Source organism: Phaenicophaeus curvirostris, chromosome 1 (genome assembly GCF_032191515.1).
Source record: "Phaenicophaeus curvirostris isolate KB17595 chromosome 1, BPBGC_Pcur_1.0, whole genome shotgun sequence".
NCBI classification, from domain to species: domain Eukaryota; kingdom Metazoa; phylum Chordata; class Aves; order Cuculiformes; family Cuculidae; genus Phaenicophaeus; species Phaenicophaeus curvirostris.
In genome coordinates this window covers 80,039,223-80,063,736 of record NC_091392.1, presented here as the reverse complement: position 1 = coordinate 80,063,736, position 24,514 = coordinate 80,039,223, and the positions used below count along the sequence as shown (strand labels likewise).

At 46.2% G+C, this 24,514-nt stretch overlaps 1 protein-coding gene across 1 annotated transcript; it reads right to left on the bottom strand.

Annotated features, from left to right (window-relative positions):
* Positions 1-3,400: 3,400 nt before the first annotated feature.
* Positions 3,401-21,297, bottom strand: LOC138724566 (probable G-protein coupled receptor 19). The gene is made up of 2 exons (XM_069864646.1): positions 21,081-21,297; positions 3,401-4,830 (listed from the first exon to the last, which is right to left on the bottom strand). The coding sequence occupies exon 2, from the start codon at positions 4,808-4,810 to the stop codon at positions 3,566-3,568; it is 1,245 nt and encodes a 414-aa protein (XP_069720747.1). The 5' UTR covers positions 4,811-4,830; positions 21,081-21,297; the 3' UTR covers positions 3,401-3,565.
* Between the last annotated feature and the right edge of the window lie 3,217 nt (positions 21,298-24,514).

Below are 24,514 nucleotides of genomic sequence, written 5' to 3'. Positions count from 1 at the left end.
GCCCCAAGTGCAGGACCCGGCATTTGGCTTTGTTGAATCTCATGCCGTTGGTCTCAACCCAGCTGTCCAATCTATTCAGATCCCTTTGCAGAGCCTCCCTATCTTCCAGCAGATCGACACTTCCACCCAGCTTAGTGTCATCCGCAAACTTGCTTTGGGTGCACTCAATGCCTTCATCCAGGTCATTGATAAAGATGCTGAACAGGACTGGACCCAGCAATGAGCCCTGGGGTGTCCTGAGCCCTTGCTTGCATTCCATCATTATTTTCTAGTAGCTTTGCCTCTTAGATAATTGCTAGTTTCTCAAACAGCTCCTGCTTGTCTTTCCCCTGCTTCCATTGCATCAATCTGCTCCCCTGGAGAGATCCTGCTGCCATCAGCTGCCCATAGGCTATTTGGGCTGCTGCCTCTGGCAGAGTGACAGGATGCACTGACAGTACATCCCACTAGTTTACAATCATCAGGATTACCTGTGACAGAATAATACCTGTGGATCCTGTAAACCAGATCGAAAAGAGCACGATGGACTGCTTTTCTTCCCTAAGTTCCCTTCTTGTCATGTTCTCATGATATTTCTTCTAGCAAGCCCAATCTTCTGTGTGTGTCTGTTCAGCCCTGGGATGTTTTGTTATGCAGGTGGCTAAACCCCAAAATTGTTATAGGGCTGTAGCACTCAAATAGTACTTTTTTTTTCCTGTTATTTTTTTTCCTAAAAGCTGCTGTTTCCTGTCTAACTCCAGTTCTCTGCAAACATGTCTTTGAGAAGACAGGAAATTAGCAGCCTGAAGAGCAAAAAGTATGAAGCCCTCTTTGAGGCATGTGTGGACAGCTAAGGGGTAGGTACCTACAGAGGAAGATGAATGATCACTTGGAAATGCTCACCCTCTCCCTGCCAGGTGTCCTCTCCCCCGCGGGGAAAACATGCCAGCAGCTTCAGTGAGGACTCTGGCAGTTTAGCTCTCCCTCTCACTAGCAGTGAGCGCAAATTTTCCTCCTAGGAGAACTTCAGAGGCTTTTTGTTGCTTCTATGTAATAAGATCTTATAGAAATGAATTATTGATATCAAATCTTGTAAAAGCTACTTCCTCAGCACACAAGTAGTTAACATAGTGACAGGATTTTTTGCACTGATTCAAACATTTATGCTGGGATGTGAGAGTGCCTTGGCCCTTTTTTAGTAATGTGGGTCTAGTTCTCCCATGACACAGGTTACCTGTGCCAGACATAGTGACAGAGAGTGGGATGGCACTGGTGTCTAATAATCATGCCAAGGACAGAGTTGCTGGCTATTGCTAAAAAAACCCCAAAAACTAAGCATATGATGAAGTCAGCTGTTGAGCATCTCTATGTTCTGGAGGAAACCCTGGGGGAGGGTCAATGTCCTTACCTTGGCCAGGAACCTCCCAAGCAGCAATTCTCTCTCTGTGCAGCTGTGGACTCAGGCTACCATGTGGAACCTGTCCTCCACCAGCCTGAAGTTTCTGCAGATCTGTGGGTGACCCAAGCACAAGTGAAGCAAACAAAGAGTTGCCAGGAGCAACTGACCCCAACACAGAACATGGGACCTCTTCCCACAGCTGTCTCCTGGGGAAACCTTTGCTCAGCTCTGGAAAGGGACTCAGTTGCCTCAGTCTTGGGCTTGGGATGAGGCAAATTTGAGAGCACAGAAGTCCTCTGTTGACATGCCCTGCGGCTTTGCAGAGCTGTGGTGATTGCCAGAGGACTCCAACCCCTTGACTTTTGAAATGTCAGTGGCTCAGCTTACAGTGCATCCTTTCTATTTTTCCTCTTTTCCTTTCAAGTAGGTCCCCTTCTTTGCTTGCCAGACCCTTGCAGGCCTCCTTCATTCCATCCCCTGTACAGATGTGACCTTGCCTGGGCACTGGTAACACTTAACTTTCACGGCTTTGAGGCTCGGTACTGAATGTCACCAAATGGGTGAGCACAAGGCCAAAGAACAGGTTAGACCTGTGTTTCGAGGGGTTATACGGCTCTGTTAGCTGTGAAACTGCTAACTAGTCGGTGGCCCGTAGTTGAACTTGGGGGCCCCTCATTTTTTCCCTCTCTAAAGCAGCACAGAGCAACCACCCAGTGGCCTCATTGGTGACTCCCTCACCAATCCTACAACTAACACAATCTGTAATCCCTCTGCTTTTCAGAGGGTGTTTGTCACCTGCATGGATGCAAGCATGACCTCTGTATTTCTGGGTGAGCACCACGGTACAGATTCTGGGATCAAACTGCAGTGGGTCCTTTTTGGCAGTGTTGTACATCCTGTGGTACATGACAGTCGTAACCAGGACAAGAAGGAGACAAGAAGGAATCTGTTGGTTGGTTTTGCATTGCAAGACTTTTGGTAGCAGGGCTGCTACAGGAGTGGCTGCTGCTGGAGGCTGCTGGAAGGCAGGGCTGTCTGTCTCCATGGAAGGCCGGCCTCCGGCCGAGGCCAAGCCAGCAATAAAAGTGGTAACAGCCCATTGGGGAAGGGGAGAAACCAGAGTAGGGGGCAGCAACAGCAGATGGAGAGAGAAGAGATGTGGGAGAAACAGCCCTGCAGATAGCAGATGTAGAGGAAGAACACTGCAGACATGCCAGGCAAATAGCAGTGCAGATAACACAAAGTTAGGTGGAGAAGAATGGAGAGAGAGCATCCCTTGCAGCTCCTGGAGGAGGTTATGGTCGAGCAGGCAGTCTCCATTGGCCTTCTTGGCCACGTGGGCACACTGCTGGCTCATGTTCAGTTGGCTGTCAACCAACACTCCCAAGTCCTTCTCCTCCAGGCAGCTTTCCAGCCAGACTTCTCCTAGTCTGTAGCACTGCATAGGATTGTTATGCCCCAAGTGCAGGACCCGGCATTTGGCTTTGTTGAATCTCATGCCGTTGGTCTCAACCCAGCTGTCCAATCTATTCAGATCCCTTTGCAGAGCCTCCCTATCTTCCAGCAGATCGACACTTCCACCCAGCTTAGTGAGAGAAACTGAGGGGAATTCATCAATGGGACGCTAGTGTTGACTTCATTTGGGGAATAAATAGTTACATGTTTTCCGATGGCTTGCTACTGTAATTCTGGGCAATACTACAGGAATTAAGAAAATAGATCCATATTCCATACACAGACTCAGTCCCGTTCTTATCAATGAAGGTGACAAATGTATTACAAAAACATCCTAACAAAGGCTGTCCATGGCAGGAAGTACAGGTGGCTTTGAGAGATTTTATGCATGTATACACCATGGCAAATGGACAGGGTTCAGCAAAGCATTGGTTTATCTTTCCCTTTTTTCCCCCTTCATACAGAGAGCAAAAGAGCTTTTCTGTTTGTTTTTTTTAAAAAAGTAACAGTCTTGCTTTAGCGAGAGTAGTAGAATGTACTAAAAAAGCAGAATCTAACTGAAATAAAATACACCAGACATATGAAAATCAAGACATTTAATAAAATAAAACATCTTTTTTTTCTTATTCCATAGAAGAAGTGTTAAAAATATGTAAATACAAATTGATTCAAAACCGAGAGAAAGCTCCTTGTTCTGGGGCAACATAGTAATTTTTCAAACAATGAGGCCAACTAGACAAACGTATTTGGAGGATTGGACTGAATAGGCCAGGCAAGCTTTTTTTCCTTTGCCTCCCTGTTAAAAGCATCATAGATGGAGTCTTTGGTGACAGTTTTGACGGGAGCTGGGATTTCTGCGATGCCAACGTGATTTTTTTTGGCTATCCTGGAACTGGTGGTAATAGTGTATGCATTGCTTCTGTAGCATTTCATGGCAGACATGCAAAAAGTTTCTTTCATCCCTCTTCTGAAGTTTGCATTATAGAGGGAGTAGAGTGTTGGCTTAGTGGCTGAAGCACTGAAAGAGATGCAGGTGATGGCCAGGAAAACCAAGGAGCTCTTTCTGTAGTCTGCTTCCTGTGGGTGCCACAGCTGTACCATGTAAAAAGGGAGCCAGGCCAGGAGAAAGAGAGAGTTTAACATTAAGAACATCTTGATGGTTTTCACTTTTGTCCTTGGGACGATATTCATTGTCCTCCTGACAGTCCTGCCGTCAGTGCCTATTCTCCAAATGTACCTGACAACCTTCTGGTAGAAGAGGAAAATGAGGATGCATGGGATCAAAAACACCCACAGGAGGTGGATGATACCATAGGTGGCTCCTTCCCAAGAATGAGGGAGGAAAAAGTTGCAGTGGTTGTTACTGTTGGAGCCATAGAAAAAGAGAGCTGGTGACGCAAATACAGCGCCAACTAGCCAAGAGGCCAGAATCATGTTCTTGGCTTTCTCCCTCGACACTTTGAAGCTCAAGGGGTAGACAATAGTGTAGAATCGATCCACAGCTATTGAGAGGAGCACATATATCTGGACGCCAGGGGTGAGGTGCTGCATGTAGCGTATCAGCTTGCATATCACGCTTCCCAGTGTCCACCTGCCATAGGTAAACTGGAGCAACAGGAAGGGTGCGCTTGTGACACTGATGAGAAGGTCTGCACAAGCCATGGACACAACAAAATAGTTCGTAGTGGATTGTGTCCTTCTGCTCCTCTGGATCACAACGCAGACAAGGGAATTTCCAAAGACAGAAACCAGCCACAACACTCCCCAAACCATGCTGATTGCTGCGATTTCCCCCGGCCTCAGGTCATAGTGCAAGAGAGTGTGGTTCCTGCTTGAGCCGGGTACTGTGGGTGACTCTGTCTTCTCATAGCCAGCAGGCGGGCTGGAGATTTCTGGGGAGCTCTTGTTCTGCAGCAGGAGCAATAAGGTAGGGTGAACCAAAGGACTGCTGCTGTTATCCATGCTGTAGGCGAACATGGCCAAGTCTTTTGCTCAGGCTGCATAAAGAGAAAAGCGAGAAGGTTCTGTTTAACAAGTGTGCGCAAAGATCCTACTTTAACCAAGGGAAGATAATTCTAAGTAGTGTGCATCCAAGTGACAGTGATAGATTTCAGAGAAACACTCTATATGTGAGGTTAACTGGTGGAGCAGAGGCATTTCAGGTTAATTCAGATTTCTGTTAACAGAGCATGGAACCTCTGCCCACAGCTGTGTCCTGGGGAAGCCCTTGCTCAGCTATGGGAAGGGATGAAGTTGCCTTGTCTTGGCCTTGGGATATGTCAAATTTGGGAGCTCAGGAATCCTCTGTTGACGTGACCTGCTGCCACTGAGATAGTATCTATGGCCCAACCTATGTTTTTCCTCTGTGGGTAAGTTTCTTTTTGACAGCAGAAACTTACACTTCAGCATGATGAGTAATACTCCTAACAGCAACATGAGGGTGAAAAGCTCAGCATGTGCAGGGCTCTGTATGGGTCTAGGGTATGAGTTACTAGTGATTCTGTATCTTGCCACATGAGGTAGCTCCAATTCCTGTGTACCCATTTGCTGCATCGTTTATTGAAACATGTTTTAATTGTTAGTGAACTACTGTTCAACCTGCATGTATCAGATGCATAAGAAAATAATGATAAGTTCATTAGCCTCCCTCTGACTCGCAGGTCAATAAGACAGTATTTGAAATGGAAAAAGTAGAAGTAACATACAGCATATATGTGTGGCCTAATTACATTTTCATTTAACAACAATTCTTCTGTTTGATTTTCCCTTTTAACTTATATATCACTGATCTGAGTGAAACGATATTTTCTAGTAATTGTGAGTCTGCATGGATTCAGCAGCATCAAAATTTTCACTTTTTATTTTGAACATTTTAGAGTGGCAATCCTTTTAATACTGATGCAAGGACTTCCCGTATTGCTTTTTAAAATCCTAATCTTGTACGTTTGCCGGGGGAAAAGAAAGGATGTGAAATGACTTGTAATTGTCAAAGAGGTATTCCCTATGTTACATTTTCTGTTTTATAGACCTTAATTTGCAGTTTCAAGATCCAAACACTCAATTTTTAGAGCTATCCCTTTGGATTGATACCGAAGGAAACACACTCTTGTTAACTCTCCAATACAGATCTTCTACTTAGAGATGAAGCATGTCAGCCACAGGAACCACTTCATATAATCACTGCCAGATCTACTTTGCTGTTGCATGATGCCCTTATGGCATAGTTACTATGTACTTGCATGTTTACCATCTTGTCTGGAAACGTAGCATCCATTGCACTTTGAAGGGTAAAATCTACTAAACTTTGGAAGAGTAAAACCTAAACAACTCGGGTTCTTTGGCCTGGAGAAAAGGAAGCTGAGGGGGGCTTTGTCATTGTCTGTAACCACCTGAAAGGAGAGGTTGTAGAGAAATGGGTGTTGGTCTGTTCTCCCAAGTAACAAGTGACAGGATGAGAGGAAATGGCCTCAAGTGGTGTCAGGGTAGGTTCAGATTGGACCTCAGGAAAAATTTCTTCACCAAAAGGGTTCTCAGGCACTGGCATAGGTTGCCCAGGGAAGTGGTTGAGTCCCTATCCCTGGAGGTGTTTAAAGACAGATAGAGGAGGTGCTTGGAGATCTGGTTTAGTAGTGGACAGGTATGGCTGGACTCAATGATCTCAAAGGTCTTTTCCAACCAAATGACTCTATGATTCTAATAAGATATGCAAAGGAATGCAATAAATGTTATTTTTAATACTTAATTCAAAGAATAAACATTTCTTTCCCCAACCACTGCTTTTTGAAGATTAAGAAGACACATTACTTAACCTAGCACTAGCAGAGCTATTCAATGTATGTTATCTCTCTGCATCGTAACTGTAAAACACCAAGTAAGCTTCAGACCAGCAAATTATTTCAAAAGTGTTAAGCTGGTAATTTACTCCATGAACTTCTCTCTCTGACGAATACCTTGGGAATAGCTGCCAGACTGGAAGAGGAATGCTTTATCTAACTGAGTTTAATCAACATTAGAAGTGGGAGTAAATTGAATCAGAATGAGGAGGCTTCTGTCTGGGTGTTAGATGCTAGAAGGTGATGTTCATCTCTGCATAAATTCAAATTAACTACCCTGTGCATGCATCGTCCCAATGTAAAAACAGAGGAGCACAAAGCACAAAGTCTTTTAACCTCTATGTGTTTCTTGCTATGCAGAGACGACTATGTGCATATTGCGGCCATTTAGTACTTTCACTTCCCGGCGGAGGAATGTGGACACACATTTTATAAGCACACAGATTCCCTGCCCTGGTCTAGGGCTCATAAAAATGCTCAGCTGTCCTGTTTATCTTATGAAGGCTTTTCTGTTCTCTGGGCAGCTCTTCTGAGCAAAGTCTGAAAATCTCTTGAGGAGAAGTGTATTCTTTCTCACTCTCTGCATTACAATGCATGGGGATAGAAAATATCTGTCCCTCTTTTATCAGAATAAAATGTTTTGGATGGAGCAAAGCTTTCAAGATCCACATCCCTATCTCATGTACTGCTGCCCGCTTCCTGGCTCTACACAGCTGGTGGAGATTCCTGTTCTGCAGCATGGGTAGCTAAAGATGACTAGAAGTGTGGATAGGCTGTTTTGTGGATGAAACTTTCAGGGACAGTGTGGTCTCAGCTCAACTTAGGGTAAAAGCTTCTGAACTGAACTGATGATGTAAGTTGATATATGTTATTGCATCTTATATCAGCCTCTGAGAGAATAACTTGAACTGCAGGGTGAGATCATGGGAGCAGGTAATATGGACAGAATAAAATAAAGGAAGGAAACGTTCTTAATTTCCAGCACATCTAAAGAATATATGTTACGCTCGGCTACTGCATAAGCATGAATCTAAACAAGATTTTTCTGCTGTGTGCTTGAGGAAAGTAAAGGCAACCAGACAGTCACTTTGCCAACAACCTTCATTGACTCTTCCTGTTCTTACCTGATTATTTTAACAAGGTATTAAATCCACTTGCTGGAATTGGGGCCAATTTATCTTTTTTTTTTACTAGTTGCTTAAGGAAAAATTCTTTCTCCACTGTATCCCTTTAACAGAGCTTAGGAAGTGATAAGCCATGCAGTAACTACCTAGGCCAAGAACAGGGTGCACCTACTGCTTCTGGATCTGCCAGCTCATGTGAAGCAACTACTCTGACTGTGGACCTGTAGCACTGGGTCTGAGACCTGTCCAGGGGCAAATCCGTGGGGCATAATTTTGATGAGCAGTCAGGGTTCAAAAACATGCATAAGTCACAAGTTACTGCATATTGGCTGAGTCTTCTTAGAAGCAGCTCATTGTGGTGTTAAAGGTCCTGGGAGTAATGTTTTTTTCCTACTTTTGAATAAAATGATTTTTTCTCATGTATTGATGGTGAGTAAAGACTGACATGTAGGCAGTTACTGTAGCTCTATTGACCTGAGGTAGTTGCTAAGACACAATAATTTATTCATGCACCTAAGTCCTAAAAACACATCTATTCTCTGTTGGCAGTGGGAAGGAACAGTACCTGCCTATTCCCATCATCATGCTCTGGTTCAGAGGCAGGTAGTGGTAAAGTAAGAGCCAGATTTGCGCTCATTGCTACCCAGACAGACACCCTCACCTCATTGGCATCTGCAGAGCTAGGGAACAGGTGTAACTCTTCAATCAGGGCTTTGCTGAAGCACATGTAGAGTTTGAAGCTCTCAGATTTGTAGAGAGAATGACCTTTCTGGAGAGACAGGCAGGGTCACCTACAGCAGTTGGATCATCTGTATGGTCCAGGAGAGACATAGCCTTCCTTCCACAGACCTGGGCTGTCCCAAATGAATTGCTGGGTTTGCCATGACCTTTTGACAGTCTGATTTTTCTGTCTGGCTCCTCTCCTACTGTCGATGGTCTGGTCTAGCTAATCACTGGAGACACAAACAGCACAACGCTCTGTCTACTACCTCATGAGCATAGTGAGTGCAACACACTGTTTACAAACAGGTACACAGTGGGTTTGAGTCTCCTGTTGTAGACGTGGCTCTTTTTCCCCAAAGACCCTCAGAGTTTTAAATGTATCAGAGCTTTATTTTATCCTCCTACTGCTGTGACTAATAGGCAAACTTCTAGATTAGCACTGATCTAAAAAAGATAGCAGAACCCAGACTTATGCACACTGTGACCGTGGGGGCATGAAAAAGTGGGAGCAAGGAGAAGAGGGACCGACCTAATTACCAGCTCTGCTGTCAAAATGCATTACACCTACTTGAGTTGTCCAAGAAGACTGAGGAGAAGGTGGAAATATACTTTTGCAGGCTATTTAACTTCCTTAGGGGATTGAGTCTGTCGTTGGACATGACTAGGCTGTACTGATTCACAGCTTAAAAAATAGGTGCTTTCTCCCACACACTTACATTAATTTTTGGCAACACCAGCCATTGCCCACAACACAGCACGCTCTTCTGCTTGACACGAGGAACACAGTGCTTACCAGGGCGGGTTTGTCATGGTGGGTGTTGAGAGCTAAGTTGTGGTGAATCGCATGCTTGGCTGATTTCTCTTCCCATCACTTGGAAATGCTCACCCTCTCCCTGCCAGGTGTCCTCTCCCCCGCGGGGAAAACATGCCAGCAGCTTCAGTGAGGACTCTGGCAGTTTAGCTCTCCCTCTCACTAGCAGTGAGCACAAATTTTCCTCCTAGGAGAACTTCAGAGGCTTTTTGTGGCTTCTATGTAATAAGATCTTATAGAAATGAATTATTGATATCAAATCTTGTAAAAGCTACTTCCTCAGCACACAAGTAGTTAACATAGTAATAGGATTTTTTGCACTGATTCAAACATTTATGCTGGGATGTGAGAGTGCCTTGGCCCTTTTTTTAGTAATGTGGGTCTAGTTCTCCCATGACACAGGTTACCTGTGCCAGACATAGTGACAGAGAGTGGGATGGCACTGGTGTCTAATAATCATGCCAAGGACAGAGTTGCTGGCTATTGCTAAAAAAACCCCAAAAACTAAGCATATGATGAAGTCAGCTGTTGAGCATCTCTATATTCTGGAGGAAACCCTGGGGGAGGGTCAATGTCCTTACCTTGGCCAGGAACCTCCCAAGCAGCAATTCTCTCTCTGTGCAGCTGTGGACTCAGGCTACCATGTGGAACCTGTCCTCTACCAGCCTGAAGTTTCTGCAGATCTGTGGGTGACCCAAGCACAAGTGAAGCAAACAAAGAGTTGCCAGGAGCAACTGACCCCAACACAGAACATGGGACCTCTTCCCACAGCTGTCTCCTGGGGAAACCTTTGCTCAGCTCTGGAAAGGGACTCAGTTGCCTCAGTCTTGGGCTTGGGATGAGGCAAATTTGAGAGCACAGAAGTCCTCTGTTGACATGCCCTGCGGCTTTGCAGAGCTGTGGTGATTGCCAGAGGACTCCAACCCCTTGACTTTTGAAATGTCAGTGGCTCAGCTTACAGTGCATCCTTTCTATTTTTCCTCTTTTCCTTTCAAGTAGGTCCCCTTCTTTGCTTGCCAGACCCTTGCAGGCCTCCTTCATTCCATCCCCTGTACAGATGTGACCTTGCCTGGGCACTGGTAACACTTAACTTTCACGGCTTTGAGGCTCGGTACTGAATGTCACCAAATGGGTGAGCACAAGGCCAAAGAACAGGTTAGACCTGTGTTTCGAGGGGTTATACGGCTCTGTTAGCTGTGAAACTGCTAACTAGTCGGTGGCCCGTAGTTGAACTTGGGGGCCCCTCATTTTTTCCCTCTCTAAAGCAGCACAGAGCAACCACCCAGTGGCCTCATTGGTGACTCCCTCACCAATCCTACAACTAACACAATCTGTAATCCCTCTGCTTTTCAGAGGGTGTTTGTCACCTGCATGGATGCAAGCATGACCTCTGTATTTCTGGGTGAGCACCACGGTACAGATTCTGGGATCAAACTGCAGTGGGTCCTTTTTGGCAGTGTTGTACATCCTGTGGTACATGACAGTCGTACCAGGACAAGAAGGAGACAAGAAGGAATCTGTTGGTTGGTTTTGCATTGCAAGACTTTTGGTAGCAGGGCTGCTACAGGAGTGGCTGCTGCTGGAGGCTGCTGGAAGGCAGGGCTGTCTGTCTCCATGGAAGGCCGGCCTCCGGCCGAGGCCAAGCCAGCAATAAAAGTGGTAACAGCCCATTGGGGAAGGGGAGAAACCAGAGTAGGGGGCAGCAACAGCAGATGGAGAGAGAAGAGATGTGGGAGAAACAGCCCTGCAGATAGCAGATGTAGAGGAAGAACACTGCAGACATGCCAGGCAAATAGCAGTGCAGATAACACAAAGTTAGGTGGAGAAGAATGGAGAGAGAGCATCCCTTGCAGCTCCTGGAGGAGGTTATGGTCGAGCAGGCAGTCTCCATTGGCCTTCTTGGCCACGTGGGCACACTGCTGGCTCATGTTCAGTTGGCTGTCAACCAACACTCCCAAGTCCTTCTCCTCCAGGCAGCTTTCCAGCCAGACTTCTCCTAGTCTGTAGCACTGCATAGGATTGTTATGCCCCAAGTGCAGGACCCGGCATTTGGCTTTGTTGAATCTCATGCCGTTGGTCTCAACCCAGCTGTCCAATCTATTCAGATCCCTTTGCAGAGCCTCCCTATCTTCCAGCAGATCGACACTTCCACCCAGCTTAGTGTCATCCGCAAACTTGCTTTGGGTGCACTCAATGCCTTCATCCAGGTCATTGATAAAGATGCTGAACAGGACTGGACCCAGCAATGAGCCCTGGGGTGTCCTGAGCCCTTGCTTGCATTCCATCATTATTTTCTAGTAGCTTTGCCTCTTAGATAATTGCTAGTTTCTCAAACAGCTCCTGCTTGTCTTTCCCCTGCTTCCATTGCATCAATCTGCTCCCCTGGAGAGATCCTGCTGCCATCAGCTGCCCATAGGCTATTTGGGCTGCTGCCTCTGGCAGAGTGACAGGATGCACTGACAGTACATCCCACTAGTTTACAATCATCAGGATTACCTGTGACAGAATAATACCTGTGGATCCTGTAAACCAGATCGAAAAGAGCACGATGGACTGCTTTTCTTCCCTAAGTTCCCTTCTTGTCATGTTCTCATGATATTTCTTCTAGCAAGCCCAATCTTCTGTGTGTGTCTGTTCAGCCCTGGGATGTTTTGTTATGCAGGTGGCTAAACCCCAAAATTGTTATAGGGCTGTAGCACTCAAATAGTACTTTTTTTTTCCTGTTATTTTTTTTCCTAAAAGCTGCTGTTTCCTGTCTAACTCCAGTTCTCTGCAAACATGTCTTTGAGAAGACAGGAAATTAGCAGCCTGAAGAGCAAAAAGTATGAAGCCCTCTTTGAGGCATGTGTGGACAGCTAAGGGGTAGGTACCTACAGAGGAAGATGAATGATCACTTGGAAATGCTCACCCTCTCCCTGCCAGGTGTCCTCTCCCCCGCGGGGAAAACATGCCAGCAGCTTCAGTGAGGACTCTGGCAGTTTAGCTCTCCCTCTCACTAGCAGTGAGCGCAAATTTTCCTCCTAGGAGAACTTCAGAGGCTTTTTGTTGCTTCTATGTAATAAGATCTTATAGAAATGAATTATTGATATCAAATCTTGTAAAAGCTACTTCCTCAGCACACAAGTAGTTAACATAGTGACAGGATTTTTTGCACTGATTCAAACATTTATGCTGGGATGTGAGAGTGCCTTGGCCCTTTTTTAGTAATGTGGGTCTAGTTCTCCCATGACACAGGTTACCTGTGCCAGACATAGTGACAGAGAGTGGGATGGCACTGGTGTCTAATAATCATGCCAAGGACAGAGTTGCTGGCTATTGCTAAAAAAACCCCAAAAACTAAGCATATGATGAAGTCAGCTGTTGAGCATCTCTATATTCTGGAGGAAACCCTGGGGGAGGGTCAATGTCCTTACCTTGGCCAGGAACCTCCCAAGCAGCAATTCTCTCTCTGTGCAGCTGTGGACTCAGGCTACCATGTGGAACCTGTCCTCTACCAGCCTGAAGTTTCTGCAGATCTGTGGGTGACCCAAGCACAAGTGAAGCAAACAAAGAGTTGCCAGGAGCAACTGACCCCAACACAGAACATGGGACCTCTTCCCACAGCTGTCTCCTGGGGAAACCTTTGCTCAGCTCTGGAAAGGGACTCAGTTGCCTCAGTCTTGGGCTTGGGATGAGGCAAATTTGAGAGCACAGAAGTCCTCTGTTGACATGCCCTGCGGCTTTGCAGAGCTGTGGTGATTGCCAGAGGACTCCAACCCCTTGACTTTTGAAATGTCAGTGGCTCAGCTTACAGTGCATCCTTTCTATTTTTCCTCTTTTCCTTTCAAGTAGGTCCCCTTCTTTGCTTGCCAGACCCTTGCAGGCCTCCTTCATTCCATCCCCTGTACAGATGTGACCTTGCCTGGGCACTGGTAACACTTAACTTTCACGGCTTTGAGGCTCGGTACTGAATGTCACCAAATGGGTGAGCACAAGGCCAAAGAACAGGTTAGACCTGTGTTTCGAGGGGTTATACGGCTCTGTTAGCTGTGAAACTGCTAACTAGTCGGTGGCCCGTAGTTGAACTTGGGGGCCCCTCATTTTTTCCCTCTCTAAAGCAGCACAGAGCAACCACCCAGTGGCCTCATTGGTGACTCCCTCACCAATCCTACAACTAACACAATCTGTAATCCCTCTGCTTTTCAGAGGGTGTTTGTCACCTGCATGGATGCAAGCATGACCTCTGTATTTCTGGGTGAGCACCACGGTACAGATTCTGGGATCAAACTGCAGTGGGTCCTTTTTGGCAGTGTTGTACATCCTGTGGTACATGACAGTCGTACCAGGACAAGAAGGAGACAAGAAGGAATCTGTTGGTTGGTTTTGCATTGCAAGACTTTTGGTAGCAGGGCTGCTACAGGAGTGGCTGCTGCTGGAGGCTGCTGGAAGGCAGGGCTGTCTGTCTCCATGGAAGGCCGGCCTCCGGCCGAGGCCAAGCCAGCAATAAAAGTGGTAACAGCCCATTGGGGAAGGGGAGAAACCAGAGTAGGGGGCAGCAACAGCAGATGGAGAGAGAAGAGATGTGGGAGAAACAGCCCTGCAGATAGCAGATGTAGAGGAAGAACACTGCAGACATGCCAGGCAAATAGCAGTGCAGATAACACAAAGTTAGGTGGAGAAGAATGGAGAGAGAGCATCCCTTGCAGCTCCTGGAGGAGGTTATGGTCGAGCAGGCAGTCTCCATTGGCCTTCTTGGCCACGTGGGCACACTGCTGGCTCATGTTCAGTTGGCTGTCAACCAACACTCCCAAGTCCTTCTCCTCCAGGCAGCTTTCCAGCCAGACTTCTCCTAGTCTGTAGCACTGCATAGGATTGTTATGCCCCAAGTGCAGGACCCGGCATTTGGCTTTGTTGAATCTCATGCCGTTGGTCTCAACCCAGCTGTCCAATCTATTCAGATCCCTTTGCAGAGCCTCCCTATCTTCCAGCAGATCGACACTTCCACCCAGCTTAGTGTCATCCGCAAACTTGCTTTGGGTGCACTCAATGCCTTCATCCAGGTCATTGATAAAGATGCTGAACAGGACTGGACCCAGCAATGAGCCCTGGGGTGTCCTGAGCCCTTGCTTGCATTCCATCATTATTTTCTAGTAGCTTTGCCTCTTAGATAATTGCTAGTTTCTCAAACAGCTCCTGCTTGTCTTTCCCCTGCTTCCATTGCATCAATCTGCTCCCCTGGAGAGATCCTGCTGCCATCAGCTGCCCATAGGCTATTTGGGCTGCTGCCTCTGGCAGAGTGACAGGATGCACTGACAGTACATCCCACTAGTTTACAATCATCAGGATTACCTGTGACAGAATAATACCTGTGGATCCTGTAAACCAGATCGAAAAGAGCACGATGGACTGCTTTTCTTCCCTAAGTTCCCTTCTTGTCATGTTCTCATGATATTTCTTCTAGCAAGCCCAATCTTCTGTGTGTGTCTGTTCAGCCCTGGGATGTTTTGTTATGCAGGTGGCTAAACCCCAAAATTGTTATAGGGCTGTAGCACTCAAATAGTACTTTTTTTTTCCTGTTATTTTTTTTCCTAAAAGCTGCTGTTTCCTGTCTAACTCCAGTTCTCTGCAAACATGTCTTTGAGAAGACAGGAAATTAGCAGCCTGAAGAGCAAAAAGTATGAAGCCCTCTTTGAGGCATGTGTGGACAGCTAAGGGGTAGGTACCTACAGAGGAAGATGAATGATCACTTGGAAATGCTCACCCTCTCCCTGCCAGGTGTCCTCTCCCCCGCGGGGAAAACATGCCAGCAGCTTCAGTGAGGACTCTGGCAGTTTAGCTCTCCCTCTCACTAGCAGTGAGCGCAAATTTTCCTCCTAGGAGAACTTCAGAGGCTTTTTGTTGCTTCTATGTAATAAGATCTTATAGAAATGAATTATTGATATCAAATCTTGTAAAAGCTACTTCCTCAGCACACAAGTAGTTAACATAGTGACAGGATTTTTTGCACTGATTCAAACATTTATGCTGGGATGTGAGAGTGCCTTGGCCCTTTTTTAGTAATGTGGGTCTAGTTCTCCCATGACACAGGTTACCTGTGCCAGACATAGTGACAGAGAGTGGGATGGCACTGGTGTCTAATAATCATGCCAAGGACAGAGTTGCTGGCTATTGCTAAAAAAACCCCAAAAACTAAGCATATGATGAAGTCAGCTGTTGAGCATCTCTATGTTCTGGAGGAAACCCTGGGGGAGGGTCAATGTCCTTACCTTGGCCAGGAACCTCCCAAGCAGCAATTCTCTCTCTGTGCAGCTGTGGACTCAGGCTACCATGTGGAACCTGTCCTCCACCAGCCTGAAGTTTCTGCAGATCTGTGGGTGACCCAAGCACAAGTGAAGCAAACAAAGAGTTGCCAGGAGCAACTGACCCCAACACAGAACATGGGACCTCTTCCCACAGCTGTCTCCTGGGGAAACCTTTGCTCAGCTCTGGAAAGGGACTCAGTTGCCTCAGTCTTGGGCTTGGGATGAGGCAAATTTGAGAGCACAGAAGTCCTCTGTTGACATGCCCTGCGGCTTTGCAGAGCTGTGGTGATTGCCAGAGGACTCCAACCCCTTGACTTTTGAAATGTCAGTGGCTCAGCTTACAGTGCATCCTTTCTATTTTTCCTCTTTTCCTTTCAAGTAGGTCCCCTTCTTTGCTTGCCAGACCCTTGCAGGCCTCCTTCATTCCATCCCCTGTACAGATGTGACCTTGCCTGGGCACTGGTAACACTTAACTTTCACGGCTTTGAGGCTCGGTACTGAATGTCACCAAATGGGTGAGCACAAGGCCAAAGAACAGGTTAGACCTGTGTTTCGAGGGGTTATACGGCTCTGTTAGCTGTGAAACTGCTAACTAGTCGGTGGCCCGTAGTTGAACTTGGGGGCCCCTCATTTTTTCCCTCTCTAAAGCAGCACAGAGCAACCACCCAGTGGCCTCATTGGTGACTCCCTCACCAATCCTACAACTAACACAATCTGTAATCCCTCTGCTTTTCAGAGGGTGTTTGTCACCTGCACGGATGCAAGCATGACCTCTGTATTTCTGGGTGAGCACCACGGTACAGATTCTGGGATCAAACTGCAGTGGGTCCTTTTTGGCAGTGTTGTACATCCTGTGGTACATGACAGTCGTAACCAGGACAAGAAGGAGACAAGAAGGAATCTGTTGGTTGGTTTTGCATTGCAAGACTTTTGGTAGCAGGGCTGCTACAGGAGTGGCTGCTGCTGGAGGCTGCTGGAAGGCAGGGCTGTCTGTCTCCATGGAAGGCCGGCCTCCGGCCGAGGCCAAGCCAGCAATAAAAGTGGTAACAGCCCATTGGGGAAGGGGAGAAACCAGAGTAGGGGGCAGCAACAGCAGATGGAGAGAGAAGAGATGTGGGAGAAACAGCCCTGCAGATAGCAGATGTAGAGGAAGAACACTGCAGACATGCCAGGCAAATAGCAGTGCAGATAACACAAAGTTAGGTGGAGAAGAATGGAGAGAGAGCATCCCTTGCAGCTCCTGGAGGAGGTTATGGTCGAGCAGGCAGTCTCCATTGGCCTTCTTGGCCACGTGGGCACACTGCTGGCTCATGTTCAGTTGGCTGTCAACCAACACTCCCAAGTCCTTCTCCTCCAGGCAGCTTTCCAGCCAGACTTCTCCTAGTCTGTAGCACTGCATAGGATTGTTATGCCCCAAGTGCAGGACCCGGCATTTGGCTTTGTTGAATCTCATGCCGTTGGTCTCAACCCAGCTGTCCAATCTATTCAGATCCCTTTGCAGAGCCTCCCTATCTTCCAGCAGATCGACACTTCCACCCAGCTTAGTGTCATCCGCAAACTTGCTTTGGGTGCACTCAATGCCTTCATCCAGGTCATTGATAAAGATGCTGAACAGGACTGGACCCAGCAATGAGCCCTGGGGTGTCCTGAGCCCTTGCTTGCATTCCATCATTATTTTCTAGTAGCTTTGCCTCTTAGATAATTGCTAGTTTCTCAAACAGCTCCTGCTTGTCTTTCCCCTGCTTCCATTGCATCAATCTGCTCCCCTGGAGAGATCCTGCTGCCATCAGCTGCCCATAGGCTATTTGGGCTGCTGCCTCTGGCAGAGTGACAGGATGCACTGACAGTACATCCCACTAGTTTACAATCATCAGGATTACCTGTGACAGAATAATACCTGTGGATCCTGTAAACCAGATCGAAAAGAGCACGATGGACTGCTTTTCTTCCCTAAGTTCCCTTCTTGTCATGTTCTCATGATATTTCTTCTAGCAAGCCCAATCTTCTGTGTGTGTCTGTTCAGCCCTGGGATGTTTTGTTATGCAGGTGGCTAAACCCCAAAATTGTTATAGGGCTGTAGCACTCAAATAGTACTTTTTTTTTCCTGTTATTTTTTTTTCCTAAAAGCTGCTGTTTCCTGTCTAACTCCAGTTCTCTGCAAACATGTCTTTGAGAAGACAGGAAATTAGCAGCCTGAAGAGCAAAAAGTATGAAGCCCTCTTTGAGGCATGTGTGGACAGCTAAGGGGTAGGTACCTACAGAGGAAGATGAATGATCACTTGGAAATGCTCACCCTCTCCCTGCCAGGTGTCCTCTCCCCCGCGGGGAAAACATGCCAGCAGCTTCAGTGAGGACTCTGGCAGTTTAGCTCTCCCTCTCACTAGCAGTGAGCGCAAATTTTCCTCCTAGGAGAACTTCAGAGGCTTTTTGTTGCTTCTATGTAATAAGATCTTATAGAAATGAATTATTGATATCAAATCTTGTAAAAGCTACTTCCTCAGCACACAAGTAGTTAACATAGTGACAGGATTTTTTGCACTGATTCAAACATTTATGCTGGGATGTGAGAGTGCCTTGGCCCTTTTTTAGTAATGTGGGTCTAGTTCTCCCATGACACAGGTTACCTGTGCCAGACATAGTGACAGAGAGTGGGATGGCACTGGTGTCTAATAATCATGCCAAGGACAGAGTTGCTGGCTATTGCTAAAAAAACCCCAAAAACTAAGCATATGATGAAGTCAGCTGTTGAGCATCTCTATGTTCTGGAGGAAACCCTGGGGGAGGGTCAATGTCCTTACCTTGGCCAGGAACCTCCCAAGCAGCAATTCTCTCTCTGTGCAGCTGTGGACTCAGGCTACCATGTGGAACCTGTCCTCCACCAGCCTGAAGTTTCTGCAGATCTGTGGGTGACCCAAGCACAAGTGAAGCAAACAAAGAGTTGCCAGGAGCAACTGACCCCAACACAGAACATGGGACCTCTTCCCACAGCTGTCTCCTGGGGAAACCTTTGCTCAGCTCTGGAAAGGGACTCAGTTGCCTCAGTCTTGGGATGAGGCAAATTTGAGAGCACAGAAGTCCTCTGTTGACATGCCCCGCGGCTTTGCAGAGCTGTGGTGATTGCCAGAGGACTCCAACCCCTTGACTTTTGAAATGTCAGTGGCTCAGCTTACAGTGCATCCTTTCTATTTTTCCTCTTTTCCTTTCAAGTAGGTCCCCTTCTTTGCTTGCCAGACCCTTGCAGGCCTCCTTCATTCCATCCCCTGTACAGATGTGACCTTGCCTGGGCACTGGTAACACTTAACTTTCACGGCTTTGAGGCTCGGTACTGAATGTCACCAAATGGGTGAGCACAAGGCCAAAGAACAGGTTAGACCTGTGTTTTGAGGGGTTATACGGCTCTGTTAGCTGTGAAACTGCTAACTAGTTGGTGGCCTGTAGTTGAACTTGGGGGCCACTCATTTTTTCCCTCTCTAAAGCAGCACAGAGCAACCACCCAGTGGCCTCATTGGTGACTCCCTCACCAATCCTACAACTAACACAATCTGTAATCCCTCTGCTTTTCAGAGGGTGTTTGTCACCTGCATGGATGCAAGCATGACCTCTGTATTTCTGGGTGAGCACCACGGTACAGATTCTGGGATCAATCACGGTACAGATTCTGGGATCAATCACGGTACAGATTCTGGTACAGATTCTGTGTCTAATATACATGCCAAGGACAGAGTTGCTGGAGATTGCTGGGTGCTTCCAGGAGGACTTATCTAACAGGAATAAGTGGAGAAGACCTGGATGAGCAGTAGGAGAACATTCCCAAGAGCCTCCATCAGAGCATATGATCATTAGTGAGACCTAGTCTTCCTATCTGTGGTGGAGACGCTGGGAGGGCTGAAGGTCATGCAAAACCCACAGTTAAGTTTGAAGTGCCTGATGTAGAGATAATAATTGGAAGGGATGCCTCAGCAGAGCTAGGTTCAGGGAGGACAAAAGCAGGCTAGGAGAAGCCACTGAGGCAAGGTGCTGGTTTGCTGACTATCCATTAACCAGAGATGTCTCCTTGGGCAGGTTGCCGGCTGCAAGAATTGTTTTGGCTGCCTGTCAGAGGGGAAGTATAAGGAATGATAGAAGCTGCTGAAATGGAGAAATCCCGAACACTCAAGTGCTGTGTCATGTTTTGTTGCTGACAGAACTGTGTTTGTGGCGGGGAGAGGGAGCAGACTCTGCTTGTGGATATTAGGTGGTTATTCTGCACTGTCTGATTCAAACTGCTGTCTAAATTGCTGAACTCCTGAAGGAGGGTGCCTGGTGAGTTTGCAAAGGAAAATGAAGATGGACATCACATGGTGTGACCCAGAGGGGAAATTACACTGCACAGCTTTGCAAACAGCAGCTTCACAGAACTGCTGGGGAGTAAGTCTGCAAGCTCTTACTTTAAGCTGAGGAGCAGACCCCAAATGTATCTAAGGTACAGAAATTCCTCCCCTTACTGACTCATCTGAGACCAGGATGTTTAAAATAAACCCATAATTCAAGCTTCCAAAAATGCGTATTTAGACACCAAAATAAACATTAGCTTTTAAGGATGCTTCTCGGTTGGCATCCATGTTTTTCTGCAGACCAACCCACTTGTTTAAGTTATTAACAATGGCTTTAATAAAAAAATCTTCAAGAACTACATTTGAAAATCTTTGCCAGAAAATTGGCTATGAATCCTGCCTCATGCACACAAATGGCCTTTTGAAAACAGAACGCCGTTTTACTTCTCCATTACCCTGTACAGCCAACATACAGTTTGACATGGTGGAAACCAGCTGGATAAGTGAAAAATATTACTATGCATTCTTAGAGTGTATGTGCCTGAATTAGCAAAACCAGAACAGCCTTCTCGCCTCTCCTGGCAAAGAGTGCGGTGTTTCCCTAAGTAGTGACATCCAGGCACCTGAACACAAAAAGGGAGACAATGCTTTCTGGAAGGATGATTTCAAATTAATGGCTGAAAAATATAAAAGCAGGTATTTAAGTGCAATTACACAGGGAAGGAAGAAGCTGTTTGAACGTATCTAGAGAGGGCCCCCCCACCTTGATGGGCAGATTGGTCTGCTCCATCTCAGTAAAAGTAATTTTATACTTTTGTTGAACCGGTCATGTCAGGGCATTGCTTTAAGACAAATAAGTGGCATAATTTAAAAATAATGTATATAGACAGAATGTAGATTTGTGCCGAAAATATAGATAGCCATTCTGCAGCAATTCTACACATCTTTCTGCTTTCAGCAGAATCAGCTTAAAATTCAAGCCCTACAGAGTGTTGACTCCTGAGGAATGGACTCTCTTTGCTTAAAACCAAGGATTTTAAATGCACATAAGTGAATACACAGAAGATAATTTACTGGAAAAGATCTTGTTGCTTGCCTCTGCAGACAGAACTACCCCTTTAGCCGCAGCTACGTTCAGCACAGCACCTATCCATCCACATACCTGCTCCAGAGCATAATCCCAGAGGCGCCGATCTCATCCTTTGTCTGTAATTCCAAGGGAAGGCACCCCTGGGGAGGTGCCCATCATACTGGAAACCACGGAGTATATTCACATCTGCGGCTTTATAAATCTAGTTGAGAGGGAGGAACGGGGTATTCTACCCCTCTTCTTTGATGGAATAAAAAATGACGTTACGCAGGGCTGGCTGCTGCCCCCAGTTTCTTTCTGTCATGTGGGATGCGGATCACGTGTCCGTCCCTCCCTAGGACCCCTCGGCCACGGACCCTCCTCTCCCCGCCTCTTCCCCTCCCGTCCCCCCGCCCCGTCGGGGCCCGTCAGCACCACGGACAGCGGCGCCGGCCCCGCAGCCCCGACGGGGCGGACCCCGCGCCTTGGCCGAGGCGGAATCCCCGGGGTCCCCGCTCCTCCCGGCCCCTCGGCGGGCTCGGGCTGCCCGTGCTGACGTCCTGGTTGCTATGGAGAAGTGCGGCTGCTGGAGAGGATGCTTTTCTTCCACTCTGGTCGCCATGGGACCCTGCCAATTGAAAGAAACAGAGCTAATGAATAAGGAGAAGGGGATGGAGAGAATATTTAATTAGCTTCCTGTGGGAATTTGTGTTCCTTCTTTCTTTATTTTTTTTTCTTTTTTTTTTTTTTTTCATTAACCAAAAAAATAAAAAGAGAAATTGGACTGTCTGGTCTCTCCAGTCCCTTTTTTACTTTTTGTGGAATGGCACTGACAGCATTTCTTCATGTTCTGTGTGTCACACACACTTTATTAAGAAAGACAGAGTAATAACAACCCTCTCCAAATCTCAGGTAGCAGTCCTTCACAAATGTTTGTCCCACAGAAACAAAACAGCTCCCTAATTTATATTACATCGTAAGGGAGGAGCGTATCATTTTAGTCCTGACAAACTTTTCTGCCTGTGACCTAACCAAGGAAATTGTTTGGTACACGAATTTCTGCTATTTCAGGATTTCTCATTAGATTCACAGGCAAGGTGAACCAACAAAGGTTGACTTGAAGGCTGGATATTCTCCTTTGTTTTCCCTCATTTTTCAGTGGATAACTCGAGTATAGATTCATAATTTTTAATTAGATGTTACATCAATGGAGGAAAAATGCAATTGCTTATCGAAAGCTGTTTACAAGGAAGAACACAGAAATAAACTGGGTTTCTTTCAGATTACTTACTGCAGTTAGTTTCATTTCAAATGTATTCTATATATTCCACTACCTGAAAGGGGCCTACAAGAAAGCTGGGGAGGGACTGTTTACAAAGGTTTGTAGTGATAGGACTAGGGGGAATGGGCATAAAATGGAGAGGGGCAGATTTAGACTAGATATAAGGAGGAATTTTTTCACTGTGAGAGTGGTGAGGTTGCCCAGGGAAGTTGTGGCTTCCCCCCTCCACGGAAGTGTTCAAGGCCGGGTTGGACAATGCCTTGGGCAGCCTGATCTAGTGGGAGGTGTCCCTGCCCGTGGCAGGGGGGTTGGGACTAGATGATCTTTAAGGTCCCTTCCAACCCAAAGTATTCTATGATTTTTAAGCTACCTTGCACACAGTGGAGCAGGTATTCCAAGAATCAAGTCAGAAATACAGAATATGTTCTATGCAAAAAATGGTTTGAATAGATCAGGACTGTTTTGCCTAATTAGGAATGGGAAAGGTGTGGGCAAATTTGACAGAGTGAATAACATGAAGACTATCAAAACAGACTGTCCTTTCATCTTCCAATAGAAGAGCTTGCAGGGGGGGATCAGATGAAGGAACTTGGTTCAGAACACACAGAAAGGGTTGTTTCCTTGAAGTATAGGGGTAGCTTCATGGGGCTTCTTGTCAAAGGATGTTGTGGGTGCAGAATTTCATGTGAATATGAGGGGACATTGAACAAATGGAAAAGTGTTAAATAGATCTGAAATGTCCTAAACTGATAAGCCATATCACTTTCAGAAAATCGTCTGAGCTCAGAATATTTGGATGTTGGGAGAGCTCTTGGAGAAGGTATTGTACTGAAGTTCAGTGAAAGGTATTTTTATAACCAAGCCAATAATTTTATAAAGTACAGGGTGGGAGCGTGACTTTCCAAATACATCTACAATATATCCTTGCCCAGTCAGGGAATGGCAATAGTAATGGCAGCGTGACCATACACCAGCATTTCCAGCTATTTCAGACTCTGTATTTCAAACTTCACTGATTTTTCCTATTAGGTTTCTATTTTTTTACTGTTTTCCTCCCCATGATTGTCAGTGTCAGAAAAAGATAATCTTATTTTTCACCTTCTTTGAAATTTGGTGTCACTAACAGTAAGAAGGGGGAAGGAAGGTCATCTGGCAGCTGTGTTGATGGAGTGTTGCACAGGGACATGGAAACTACTGGACTGACTCACACCATTATTCCTCTAGTTTAGGGATGCTGCCTTTGGCAGTGGTAAATAAACGATGTTTTGGAAGAAGGCATAAAAATCTGAGAGTTGTTGAGGTAGCTCACTTTCTCCTTCTTGCCATGTAGACATAAGGATTAAAACTTGACATATGTAGTGATAGTTTCTCATGAGCTTAGCTCACATTGTTTACTCTAGTGGCTGCTGAATTAATCAAGCCTTTATAAAAGCCATGTAGATAATTTCAGTATTGATAAACTGGAAGAGGGATAAGGACGTACACCTCATTCAGCACCCCCAGAGAGCCTGAGACATAATTTATTATTTGAAGACTTCTTTCTTTGTGAAAACCCAAATGTTTTCTCAAGTTTGTCCTGAGTGCCTCAAATCAGATGTCAGTGGTTGCCAGAGCCACAGATGCTCTTGATTATTTTGGAGCTGTTTTCGCAGTGCAAAGTGATTTTCACTTGGCATTGGTCTGTTTTGAATTTTGCATTTGTGTGAACAAAGCTGGAAGTAAACATTGGATTCATTTTTTGATGCTTGTCACATTCCTGGTATTAAAGAATATTTTATTCCTGGTGTCTTCTGCATACTGAGACCATTATGCCTGAGGTACTTCAAGTGGGGCATATGGTGTCTGTGTTTGTACAGTCAGGCAGTGGAATAACAGTATGTGATTTATGAGCTGTGATCCATCCTGAGGCTTTCTATTTCACTCATTGGGGCCAGGCTCTGGAGCCTGGTACAGAAGGGTCACTAGCGTTGGAGGGCAGCTTAGATTGCACAAGAAAAATTTCAATGTTAAATTGCTGTCTTGTCTGATTCCTCAGACGTGCAGACCCGGATACATCATTTAACCTCTCTAGGTCAAATTCTGCTCCTAAGCCCTGGAGTTAACTGAGGGTAACTCCACTGAAGCCACGAGGCAAAGCCCAACCTGTTACTAGTCAACATGTACCTGCCTCGCTCTCATGGGGCTGAACATAGCTCAGGGATTTGAGAACTCAGTCCAGTGCATGAAGGACCCCATATTCTCTGAG